General features: G+C 48.3%; 1 protein-coding gene across 3 annotated transcripts in view; it reads left to right on the top strand.

Annotated features, from left to right (window-relative positions):
* The first annotated feature begins 474 nt into the window (after positions 1 to 474).
* Positions 475 to 12609, top strand: part of sugct (succinyl-CoA:glutarate-CoA transferase) — a 71125-nt gene continuing 58990 nt past the window's right edge. Inside the window, exons 1-9 of one of the 3 annotated variants that reach the window (XM_085417667.1) lie at positions 475 to 770; positions 1986 to 2034; positions 2116 to 2189; positions 2266 to 2351; positions 2557 to 2607; positions 2673 to 2793; positions 4498 to 4589; positions 5569 to 5712; positions 7668 to 7763. In XM_085417667.1, coding sequence (XP_085273793.1) covers positions 647 to 770; positions 1986 to 2034; positions 2116 to 2189; positions 2266 to 2351; positions 2557 to 2607; positions 2673 to 2793; positions 4498 to 4589; positions 5569 to 5712; positions 7668 to 7763 — 837 coding nt within the window. In that variant the 5' untranslated portion in view covers positions 475 to 646. Of the gene's footprint in view, positions 1827 to 1985; positions 2035 to 2115; positions 2190 to 2265; positions 2352 to 2556; positions 2608 to 2672; positions 2794 to 4497; positions 4590 to 5568; positions 5713 to 7667; positions 7764 to 12609 lie in introns of all 3 variants that reach the window. The other 2 variants (XM_085417669.1, XM_085417668.1) reach the window with 2 other exon arrangements.

Below are 12609 nucleotides of genomic sequence, written 5' to 3'. Positions count from 1 at the left end.
AGCACGAGTAGAACACCAACGTAACAGGCAGGGGAGACACGGAATAAACACGAAAGGGGACGAGGGCTCATAAATACATAGAGGGCACACAGGGGGAAGAGAGAGCACGGGGAGAACTTAGACATAATGGGCAGGGGAAGCATGGAATAAAACATAAGGAGAGACGAGGGCTCACAGATACACAGAGGGGCACACAGGGGGTAAGAGCCATGAAGGGAGAACACTTAGGGAACAACACAACAGGGCAACTCAGAAAACATGGCCTAAGCAAGGAACAAAATACAAACATACAAGGAAACTAAGAACACTGGGCCAACATGGCCCAGGACCATGACATTCCCAACCCAATCTCGTTTCATTTTCAGGGCTTCTGTTCCATTTTCAAAATGCGTTTCTTGTAAAAATGCTATATCTGCACTACGGGACTTAAGATAGCTTAGGACTTTTTTTCCTTTTAATTGGTGTACTACAACCATTGATATTCCACGTCACAATATTAAGGGCCTTTCAAAGCCAAACATCCACAAACGGCTCTGAAACGAGTCCTAACAGCCGACATACATAAGACTGCGTCTGGGCTGAGTTTTACTTTGAAAGGCTCAGGCCGGAAGCATCGTTCGTGTAGCTTGATGCTAACAGGTGGACGATGTCTGCGTGTGTCGGGGTGCTGAAGCGCCGTCTCGGGGCTCGCTCTCCGGCTGGTATCGCGTCACCGCTGCAGCCGCTGAGATGCCCGGGGGGCGGGCGGTGGGAGTCCAGCACGCGGACAGGTACGGCCCTGCTGCTAAAGCTAGCCGGCTAATATTAGCCGAACAGTCCAGGTATCCGGTGACAGGACCGATCGGCTCATCGGTAACAAACAGCTGCTCACATGATCAAACCTTGCAGGCGTGCACACAGGTAAATGAGCCTGCATGTTCCGAAGCGTGTTACACTGAAAGGACTTCTGAACTTTGACCTGCTGTTGGTCAAAGTCTGCTCAGGTGTGTGAAGCTGTCGCAGAGCAGCTCCACTTCCGCTGAGTCCAACAAACAGACCTCCCAGTCAGCGGGCTGGAAAAGCGGGAACGTTGGAATAATAAACACACAGAACGTTTTAAAGGGTGATCCAAATATAATTAGGGTGTGCAATCATTTACAATAACGTAATTATGCTTTTAATACACTAACGAGCCACTTTATTAGGTACACTTTAGGTGCACACTAATCAGCCTATCGCAAGGCAGCATTTCGGTGCATCATGATGAAGAGCAGATTTAGGGAACTTTGAGTGATTCAGGAACTGCTGCTCAGCTGAGATCTCCACACAGACATCCCTGAGCTCACATCCAGCAAGCAGCAGGTCTGGCAGGAAGTGACCTGCTGAGGTCAGAGGAGTGTCACTCCTGTGAGTACGAACAGGAAGCTGAGGCTGCAGCTCACACAGACTCACAAACAGACAGCAGAAGATGGAGAAAGGTTTCCTGCTGTGCTCGGCTCAGAGTTTAAAGCCTGGATCCGTCCTGCCTGTGTCAGAGCTCAGCCTGCTGCTGTGATGCTGTGGAGGTCTGTCAGCACCACCTGAGCGTCAGTTCTGCTGCTGACCTCAGCTTTGGGATGTGGAGGATAATGATGTCATGGTGATGTCATGTTAACGTGGACTAAAATCTAAGGAATGCTTTCACCCTGTTGCGTCTGTGACATGAGGAATTAAAGCAGCTCTGAACACGAACCAGAGAAGATGTGCAGGATGCAGAGGGGTCTGCTCCTCCTGCTTTATACTTCTGCTGCTGGGTCTGAGAACCCAGCTGCTGTCAGGCTGATCTGTGCTTTCACTTCACACTCAGAGTGAGTCCGGCCCGCAGGTGTGCCGCCTCTGGCCCACAGATATTTAACAAAGCTCAAACAGAGTTTCAGCTGTTCTCATCTGAAGCAGGAACACTGTCTACCTGTCAGGAACACCAAAGCTGACTCTCCTCCTCTTTGGGATTCTCGTCTGAATTTCAGGTGAAACCCTTCGGCCACTAGAGGGCGTCAGAGTCCTGGACCTGACCAGGTGAGTGTGAGCGCTGCAGTAACACTCTGAGTTGTTGGCAGTGTGGAGGCTCAGCACTAACGTGGATGTTCATGTTTGCAGAGTTCTGGCCGGGCCCTTCGCCTCCATGATCCTCGGAGACCTCGGAGCCCAGGTCATCAAAGTGGAGAGACCAGGTGAGCGCTGGGCCTCATTCCTGCCCCGCTGTGAGCAAAGCATTGTGGGATAGTGTTTGTGCGTTTTGTCAAACAGGTGCAGGTGACGACACCAGAGCCTGGGGTCCTCCGTTTGTGGCGTCAGAGAGCGCCTACTTCCTCAGCGTGAACCGGAACAAGAAGGTTGGTGTGTGAGCGCCGAGTCGGCACAAACACATTCATTAGAAACAGTTTAAGCATCAGCAGGACTCTGACAGGGTTCAGTCTGCAAACTGGAAGGTGTTCAGCTGTAAACAGAGCAAACATGTCAAACGTCAGCCTCCCTCGCTCACCTGACGCCGATGCTTCATCCGTGTTTGGGATAATTTGGGATGAACTGTGATTTCAGAGCATCGCCGTGGACCTGAAACATCCCAGAGGAGCACAGATCGTCCAGCAGGTACGACACAGTGACCAGGTCTCTGTTTCTGCCTCAGCCTGTTCCACTCTCTGGTTGTGTGTCAGCTCGCAGGAGTGTGTGACGTGCTGCTGGAAAACTACGTGCCAGGGAAACTCCGTCAGATGGGTTTGGGATACGAGCAGCTGAGCGGACTCAACCCTCGGCTCGTCTACTGCTCCATAACAGGTAACAGTTTTTAACAGGCTTACATGTGTTTCCAGGTGTGTCTGAGGAACCTTTAAAGGAGTGGAAAAATGGAGCTGATAGGCTCCACCCACTCAAGTCACATGATTCAAGGACTGTGGAACGTCCAGTATTGATGGATTTAGGAGCTGTGGAAACACACCTCCACCTCCTGCAGTTCTCCCTCTGAGCCACTAGATGGGGTCAGACTCCACAGTATGAACAGACTTCCTGCCGGAGCGCTCTGCTTCCTGTCTGCAGGCTGTGATGTTACAGCACAGGAGAGGTGGAGGTGTGCTCTGCAGAGAAGAGAAGCAAGACAGAGCAGAGGTGGTGAAGGTGGAGGAGTTTAAATACCTGCGGTCAACCAGCCACAGAGAGCAGGCAGGGTGGAGACGAGTGTGACAGAAGGACAGCTCAGAGTCAGAGAGGTGGAGGTAGTCTGAGCACGTGCAGAGGGGGGAGGGTGGAGCTGCTCAGAGGAAGTTCATGGATGTCTGCAAACAGGAATCTGTGTGTCACTCTTCCACAGGGTGACTCTTCCTCTCCACACGAGCACTAATAAGGTTCACTCCACTCCTCGGGTGGAGTAAAGAGCTGTGACCCTGCAGGGTGGAGCGAGGATTTGGGCAGAGTGCCGTTAAAACCCGTCCGTCAGGAGAGCTGATGGAAAATGTGTTGAGAATAAACGAGCGACATAAACGATGAAGGAGTTTCATTCTCTCTGCTCCGCCTCCTTTCTTCTGTTTTCTTTCCATTTCCTGTTTGAGAGGAATGAGGGCAAACCTCATTCCTCTCCGTGTCGCTCTCACTGCTCCAGCCCCTCCCGTCCTTTATTGAGGAGAAATGAACTACATTACCCAGGAGGCCTCATTAAGCTGCAGCAGCTGGATGCAGTGGGCAGATTTACGGCCTGGTTTCATCCTGAGCTTTCGGAGCGACGTCCTGGACGTTTGTCCCGCAGAGCAAAGAGCAGCAGCAGGTTTAAGTTCTGGTGTCACTTCCACAGGAAGAACCGGTCCACAGAGTGTGGATCTTCCATGTGTTCATCAGCTCGTTGACATTTAAACAGGCGCTTCACAAAACATGGACATAAAACCTGCATGTTCTTTAATGTCCAGCAGAGGGCGACTCGTAGAGCAAAGCCTGACTGTACAGACATTTATGGGGAACAGAGTTTACTGCTCAGCTGATCTGAGGTCAGCAGACACTCCTGATGAGTTCACGGTCCGAGTCACTGGTTTCAGGTGTGATCGAATGAAAAGCTCGACCCCACCAGAGACGACAAGGACAGATGTTTAGATGTGCACGTACGACGTGCACGGAGCCGCGCACTGACATCGTTCTCCTGCAGATGTTCGCTCAGCGAGCCTCGGAGGTCACGGCTGTTTCTCAGGCTGTCTGTGGCTGCTTATCATTTTCAAAGTCTTTGTGGGATTTTTCTTTGTTTCCTGATATAAAGCGAGCTTTGAGCTCGGACTGTTTGGGAAATCCGTCTTGTTGTTTAGTCACAGCTGCAGACTCAACATCAGCTGGAATGTGGTTTTCCTGTAAGAGGAGACGCCGAGAGGCCGATGGTTTGATTCCCTGCTGTGTTTTCACTCAGGTCAGAGAGAAACCAGACCACTGGCACCGAGGCAGTAATGTGTGTGTGTGTGTGTGTGTGTGTGTGTGTGTGTGTGTGTGTGTGTGTGTGTGCGCGCTCAGGCTACGGACAGACCGGTCCTCACGCTCAGAGTCCAGGGTACGACTCCATCGCCTCGGCAGTGTCAGGGATGATGCACGTCACCGGGCCCGAGGTCAGACTCAGACCGCACATGCTCAGTAACGTCCTGATCCTGCTGAGCATGAACAGGTTTCCATGTCTTTACAAATGAAACACTTGTGATGTTACTGTCAGACTCTGACCTGATGTCTGGCTTCACTTTACAGAACTTTGCGACGCGGCTGTAGAAATATCAGCACGCAGGAAGTGCAGAAAGTGAACTTCAAATTAAAATGTTAAACATTTTCTTGGCTCGTCATCGTAGCTGAGAATGTAAACACTGTGAAACAGTCTTCAGGATGCAGATATTTTATTTCAAAATAAAAGCCAGGCACATGAAACTTACGGTCATGAACAGATGAAGAATGTTGAAGCAGTTTAGAGTTCATCTTTGATTTACTAGTTACTGAATGAAACTTTATGTCCTCACAGTTCGACTCACCCCTCGTTTCTCTGTTTTCCTTCCAAGCAGCCAGAACTTCTTGTATTGTTTGAGTGGCTCCAGCTTCCTGAAGCTCTTTCAGTTCTTCTGTAAACATTGGCTGCTTCATGTCTCACCTTCAGTCCAGTCCTTGTACCCGAGCATTTTCCTCGAGGGACGACCAGTGTTGTGCACAGAACAGACACCAGGTTTAAATGTGACCTTTAGGCTCTTTACTCCCACACATCACTTGATCCTCTTTAGCAGAGTGAGGCCTGCAGACCTCTGACAGCCCTGTCCTACAGAAAGAGGCACAGATAGAAACAAACATGCTCACACCAAATGTTCAGCTTCAGGCTTGTTGTTGTGCAAACTCAGCGTTCCTTATTTCCTGTGTTTGTACTTTCATACATAATAATGAGACAGATTTCCTTAGTATATGAAACGAGGGGTGGCTCAAGACTTTTGCACAGGATTAATCTGGAATGAGTCCTTGTAAATCTCAGCACTGACAGGAAGTACTGACTCTGACGCGTTCACAGCACGTCAGCTTTCTGGATCATCTCCCATAATCCTCTGTTTCTGCTGGCAGGGCGGCGACCCGGTGCGTCCGGGAGTCGCCATGACGGACTTGGCGACGGGGCTGTACGCACACGGAGCTGTCATGGCCGCCCTGCTGCAACGGCAGAAGACGGGCAGAGGAGTTCACATCGACTGCAACCTGCTGTCATCACAGGTAAAACCACCTGACGATGAGCCAATCAGCTCTCAGTATTCTCCACAGGTGAATGCAGTGTAAGAGACGCCAGCAGACCAGCGGGTACTCCAGGTGCTGAGAGGAAGTGATGTACAGGTGGGGGCGCTGTGACGCTCAGCTGGCAGCTGAAACCCACTCAGGTGACACACAAGCTCAGTCAGAGCCTCAGGACACATCAGCTGAGCAGACGCTCTTACCTGCAGCAGGTACGGCGCTGTGTTCAGGGTCAGCTGGTAAATGAAAGCGCTGAGGCTGATTGATCGATGGAGTGTTTGTGACGGTGCAGATAAGCAGTCGCTGCAGCTGTGTGTGGAGCAGGAAGGTGGAGGCATTGGAACAAGCCTGTGATTTATCCTGATCAGTTTAAACAGACGCGTCAGTGTTTCTCTGACTGTTTAAATGAAGCGAGCGATTCTTAATCCTGCAACCACCCGGACTCGGAGACGGACGGGACCCGCGTCCCGCTTGGACCCGGCACCTCCCGGGGTGCGTTTGATTTGCAGTGTCAGGACGCGCTGCTTGTCTGACAGTGTTGCTTTTAAAGGCATGTTTTATGTTTTCTGCATTCTCATTTTTCACCTCTCTGGCTGGGAAAGGCGCTGCGATACGACCGAGTTCAGCTCGTTTCAGGACTTTATGATCCTGCAGAGAGTCTCAGTCTGCAGTTTAGAAACAAACACGCAGAAACAGCTGCTTCGGCCTGAAAGCGCTGGGCAGCTCAGCGGGGTCGTGTTTGGACAGAAAGGGACAGATGATGGGATGACATGTGGATAAAAGTTAACGTGTGTCTCGCTGAGTTTTGGTCCAGCATGCGGGACCGGAGCAGCGTCCGTGCTCCTCAGCACCGACCTGCCAAGAAGATTCATAAACGCCACCAACAAACACCAACCAGCATCCTGAGCTCCAACCTTTAAATTTAACCCATGAACAGAAATGTTACCTGAAGTCTGGACTCACGATGAAGGATGATGATGAATATGACTGCATACACCAATCTGTAGCACGCCTCCTGTGATTGGTTAACAAGGCTGTGAGGTTCTGATCCTTGCGGTCGAGTCTTGAGGCTGCTACAAATAAAATACCCACAATCCCCCTCTTAAATCCCACTGCATTCCTGTCTGAAGTGCTGCAACCACAGGCATGCCGGCCGCAGTGCGAACAATGAGCGCGCACAGCGCTCTGATCCGAATCCGTGTGGAGCGTGTGAGCGTCGGGGGGATGGAACCGCTACGAGCTGCCTGCAGGTCCCACAGAGCTTCAGGCGCAGGAGAGTCAAACAGTCTGAAGCTCAGCTTGAAGCAGTCGTGGTGAGTCAGAGGAAGTCAGTGTCATGCAGAAGAATAGTTTGATAAGAAGATAAAAACCTGTCAGCACCCTGACCCGGGAGGGGAGGGGGGGGGGGGTCATCCTTGAAGCTTCGTTTGTAGAAGAACAACAGAAACCGTCCACGAGCGTCTCTGCAGCGACTCGCTGCAGTTTGAGTCAGGTGATCGTGATGTGGCTGAAGTGCAGATTCTTTGATTCAAGTTGATGAAGGGAAATATTGAAGTAACCCTTCAGGTGTCTGTGAGCAGCACGCACACCTCACAGCATCATGTGACTCGCTGAGGCAGGCGTGTCGGTGAAGACGTTGGAGAAGCTTTAACCTCATCGTTACCTGCTGGTGAAATAAAGCTGACAGGGTCCAATAATTGTTTTATAAATTCATGACCCTGACTAACCGTGATGTTTCCAGACTCGGTGACCGTGTTAAACTCTGCAGCTTCATCATCATGTTTGTAAGTGTGATCCATGATGTGCCTTCATCACGCTGCTGATATTTGCAGCAGCTCTTCAGACGCAGTGAGCGGCTCGGTGTGCACGCTGAGGAGAGATCAGCTGTTAGCGCCCGTGTGACCGGGCTCAGGTGTAACTGCCGCCTCTCTCTCTCTCAGGTTTCCTGTCTCAGCCATATTGCTGCTAACTACCTGAATGCGGGGAAGGAGGCGAGGCGCTGGGGGACGGCCCACGAGAGCATCGTACCTTACCAGGTAACACCTTCAACTGGCCACTATCTAACAATAACTTTATTGATATCACACCTGCAACACAGAGAAAAGACAGAAAAAACCTCAGGAAATATAACATTGAATCAACATTGTTAGATAATAAAAGAATAAAACGGTGACGTCAGGAAAACAGAAGAAAACTGAAAAGTGATGCACGAATATTAAATAATGATGAGCTGATCTCAGCTGTGACGACGGCAGCAGAACAAAGGGTTGAACTTTATAATGTGGCCAGTCAGTCCTTTCTAATTAAACAGAGTTTAAGTGTCATTGTTATACTTACAGGTGGCTGCACTAGAATCAGGTTTCATAGGAAACAAAGGAGTAATTATGGTGTGATTTCCTGCTGATTCAGCAGAAACATGTTTCTCTATCTTACATAGTAAGCATGTTGTAGTTCTCAGGGCCGTGTTGTGGTTTGACCTTTAACCTTTGGGAAAGGAGACAGACTCTACTGTAGGAACATTTAAGAGCAGCACTTACATGTAGCTACAGTAGAGTCACAAACCAGAGTTTACCACAGACGTGTCCGCTCTTCTGTCACTGCGATGTTACGGTTTAACAGCGTTTAGCCTCTAAAACGCGCCTCAGCCGGATGATCGAAGCGCGTCATTGGTCGGCGAGCCGTGAGCCAGCTGACTGTGTGGCTCTTCTTCTCTGGTGTCTCTTTGAGCGTCTCTGCCAGCTGTAGTTCTGGTGTGTTTGACAGTTTCCCTCCAGGCTTGAGGAGACTCTGTGAGCTTGTTTGTTATTAACAGACTTTATTGCATCTGCGGGAGGAACACACGTCTCTGACGCCAGAAACTGCTTCAGACTAAGATGGGCTGAATTACACTTTCAGGGTCTCGGCGCACGCTCTGACCTCCCTCTCTCCGGCCACACCCTCCAGCTTTGTTGGTGCAGATTTACGGATCTGAGAGTTTTCTCAGAGCTTCTAACATCCAAATATACGAGTCTCAGGCGTGAGCGTTGTCAGAGGAAGAGCTGTTTGAGATCTGAGGAAGTCCTGAGAGTTGACGTCAAGAGAAGGACGGAGCAGGACGAGCTTTGAGCCATAAATCAGATGGACAATTATCAAACAATTAGAAGTGATTAGTGTCATCTTAAACGTTTTGTGTCACACTGCCGCCTGGGTGGAAGTGATTTCCAGTTCTCCTCAAACCAACCACACAGGCGGCTCTGCTCGTGTTGCACTTTTTGTCTTAAACCACTTTAAAGGTCACAAACGTCTCTTCGAGGCCATCGCGTTGGTTCTTGATATCAACAGAGTGTGTCCATCCTCCAGGCTGTCACTGTAACAAATGACAGTTTCTTTTCCTGATCACATTTGAAGGTTCATAAAAGCATGAGAGAGCAGAGTTAGAGCTGTTTCTCTTCTCCCTCGGCTTCTCTGTGGTGTCGTTAAATGTGAATTATCTGTTTCTGCAAGGTTCAAAGCGCTCGGGGTTTTGGCTGGATGGAAATCAGCAGATGCAGACTGAACACAAACCAACCCATGCAGGAAACCCTGATTAAAATATAAAACTAAATAAAGAGAAGCAGCAGCTGGAACCGCTCCTGCTTCACGGAGTTTCATATTGAACTGAAAACTGCTGTCAGGCAGCACAAAGTTGTTTCAGAGACTTTTAAAAATCATCTTTGAGCTGACAAGAATACTTAATGACGAGGTGGGCGTGGCAATGGGCAGATTTACAGGGAGGTTAAAGTAGATCCCGGACGAGCTCCCAAACTATGTTCTACATACTCCAACAGCATCAGCTCAGTCGGAGCATCTCCGATAATTAACCTGCTTGTAACCTGTAAGACCGGTCGGAGTGGGCACGCTCCGTTTTGCGTAACTATTTTTAAATCCCTGTACAACTGCAACCGTGTAAGCTAGCGCAATAATTTTAGTTGCATATGAAACCGGAGGAGTTGTACTTACATCTTATGCCATCAGCTTGTGCTCGGTCACGGTTTCCTTCCACATATAGCTTTGCAAAATTTCGTAAAAAGTATTTGCAGCAACATAAACATAATATTCCAGAAACACGCTTTGCCGATCCGATCAGCTGTTCATAACACCTCCTACGTTGGAATAGACGCCAGCGCAAACTATCGCGTGTCCGCCATGACCTGCCCGAAACCGGAAGTGACATCATTTTCACGGAAAATGTAGTTTTTTACTTTCAGGGCCTTATAAGCCTGTACTGGTGTTTTTATAAGTCATGCTTGACTTTTAGCTTCCCTGAATAGTTTCTGGGATGCTTAGAACTCAAACTGCACTGCTGGAAATAGTTTATTTTCATGCACACGCTGTTTTTTTGCAAATTAGCATTATAATATTTATTTTGGTTTTCCCTGCAGGGCATAAAAATTGGTGTATCTCAAAAATAAAACTTTGAAGACACTCAAAATAAATTTCCTGTGGCTAGAAACTATTTTGTGCAACTTTTTTGTATTTACAGTTTTGAGGAATAAAACTGGAAATATATGCAAATAAAAACAAAAATGATTTTCAATTTTTTTTTGTAGTTTATTGCACTGTTTTGCAATTTATGTAGTTTCTATGAACTTAAAGCATAAATATTAATAAAATTGGGGCTATAATGGTTGTATTGATGTATAGCAACTTGAAATGCTCCCAAAAATGGCTCCACAGCATGTAAAATATAAAGATAAGCTCTGGCAGACTTGGCTCTGTGGTAGGTCTTAAAGTTACGATGCGTTGACTTGGATCAGGCTCGTGTCTCTTTAACGTGTTGCAGTTCTTTGTATTGTTTTTGCTGTCTGACTACTTTTAAAAGTGTTTCTAAAACATGCCAGTTTTATTTTGTTTGCTTAGATTATTTTACTTTGCACGCAAAAACAAAATGATTTCACAAAAACTTATTAGCTTCCCTGATGCTAACGGTCAGCAGTGTGTCCTGTTTGCTGGGTAACAGCCTGCAGTCGTCTCCTGAGCGATCACACATCCTTCTATCTTCATCATTCCTCCCACCTCGATGAGATTCCCAGACACTGAATTGTCACCAGAACATACTGCCACCACTGTGCTTCACTGTGGGGATGCTCCTTTGGGTCGTAGCCCGTCTCCTTTCTCCAAACTCTGTGCACGAAGCTCTGCTTTCATCTGATCTGACCAAAGTACACTGCAGTCTGTAGAATCTGCATAGAGTCAGCATACCTCAGTGCGACATGCAGAAGTGGACTATTTCCCGGTCTGCAGCCTCTCAGTGCATCCCTGTGCGATTCCCGACTCGGCTGAGTCATCCACGAGTGTCTCTTCAGTGGTTCTGGGCTCTTTAGACTCACTCGTTTTGAAATCTTTGCTTGGTTCTGCCCGGTCTGTTCTCGGTGACAGTCTTTGGATTTCTTGATGATGCTTCCCTCTGCAGTCCTTCACACATGGAAAAGCCGAGACAACTTTGTATGTTTGTCTTTGTGAGCATTAAATTCTTCTAAAGTCTAAACTGATTTCTTTGGCATGAAGCTTCCTCAGTGACGGCTCAAACCCTGGCTGGGGTTTGTAAAACAGGAAGATAACCCTCAGATTTAACATTCAGCTGTAACTGAACCTGACCCCACGCTCGGACCCTGCTCGATCCAGCCACCTGAATCTTTAAAAGTTCTTAACTCTGATGTTTTCTTCATTTCGGGTTCCTGGAACTCATTTCAATAAAATGAACCATTAACTGTTATTACTGTCAGATAAGTAGAAATGAATAAATAAAGAACTTCTTCACATTCACTCGTGTTTTCTATCCGCCGTCAGTCTGCTTCACATTACTGACTCAGCCTGAGGGAGATGTTGCTGTTATTATGGAGGGTCATGACTCACATGTGGACGCGCACACACACACACACACACACACACACACACACACACACACACACACACACACACACACACACACACACACACACACACAGTGCGTGATGTTTTCTCCTTCCTCTGGCGGCTCGATTCTTGTGGTCACCATCTCTAACCAGCCGCAGCTTTATCGTCCGACACTGTTTTAATCCTCGTGTGAACCGGCTTACCCACAATGCAGCGTTCCCTCACCCTCCTCCCACCCCCAAAGCCGCCAGAGATGAAAGCGGAGCCGACGGGTTCTCCGGAGATCATGACAGTCGGAACAACAGAATTACTGGTGTTGTGGTTGCGGCTTTGCGAGGAAGATGTTAGAGCTGAAGAAGCCATCCGTTCCCCTGTCGACGCTTTTTAAGTTCACATCTGATTTCTGAGATGGTTCAATTTCAAAAAAACAGAGACATCCGCCGTGCCAGAGAGGAGACTTCAGAGGATCGGAGGTTGAACTCGGACGATAATCTGTCTGCAGACGAGTTGTCGGAGAAGCAGGACTTCCAGGACTACAGCTGCACTCAGAGCTACAGCGTGTCCACACTGTGGAATCTAATTCTGAATTTACATTTGTGTTAGGATAAAACTTCAAACAATGAAAACAAGACCGCACATGAAAGAAACTTCTAATAAATTCTAGTTCACACAGACATGTTAAAGCACCATTTCTTACAGATAGTCGATAAATACCAAAGTCAAAGGCGCTCAGACAAACATCGGCTGTCCCGGCTGGAGAGATGCACAGACACGATGCACTGGGCTGTGAAATAAACCGAACACACCGTGCTGGTTCAACACGGACCAATCCAAACCTGGGTGATGTTGACTCAGCACGCTGGATGGTGCTAGCAACCCCATCAGTTTCTTTTTGCCAATTAGCCTCGGAAACCACATGCGGTAGCATCTACCTGTCAGTCAAAGAAGCCACGCCCCCAATAATGCAAACTTTACACAACTTAAACAGGTGAGTAAACAAACAGTTTG

Source organism: Rhamphochromis longiceps, linkage group LG9, assembly GCF_057381845.1.
Source record: "Rhamphochromis longiceps isolate RC_006_pf linkage group LG9, R_longiceps_female_GT1.1, whole genome shotgun sequence".
NCBI classification, from domain to species: Eukaryota; Metazoa; Chordata; class Actinopteri; order Cichliformes; family Cichlidae; genus Rhamphochromis; species Rhamphochromis longiceps.
The sequence above is the reverse complement of the archived record's forward strand: the minus strand, read 5'-3'. Positions and strand labels throughout refer to the sequence as shown.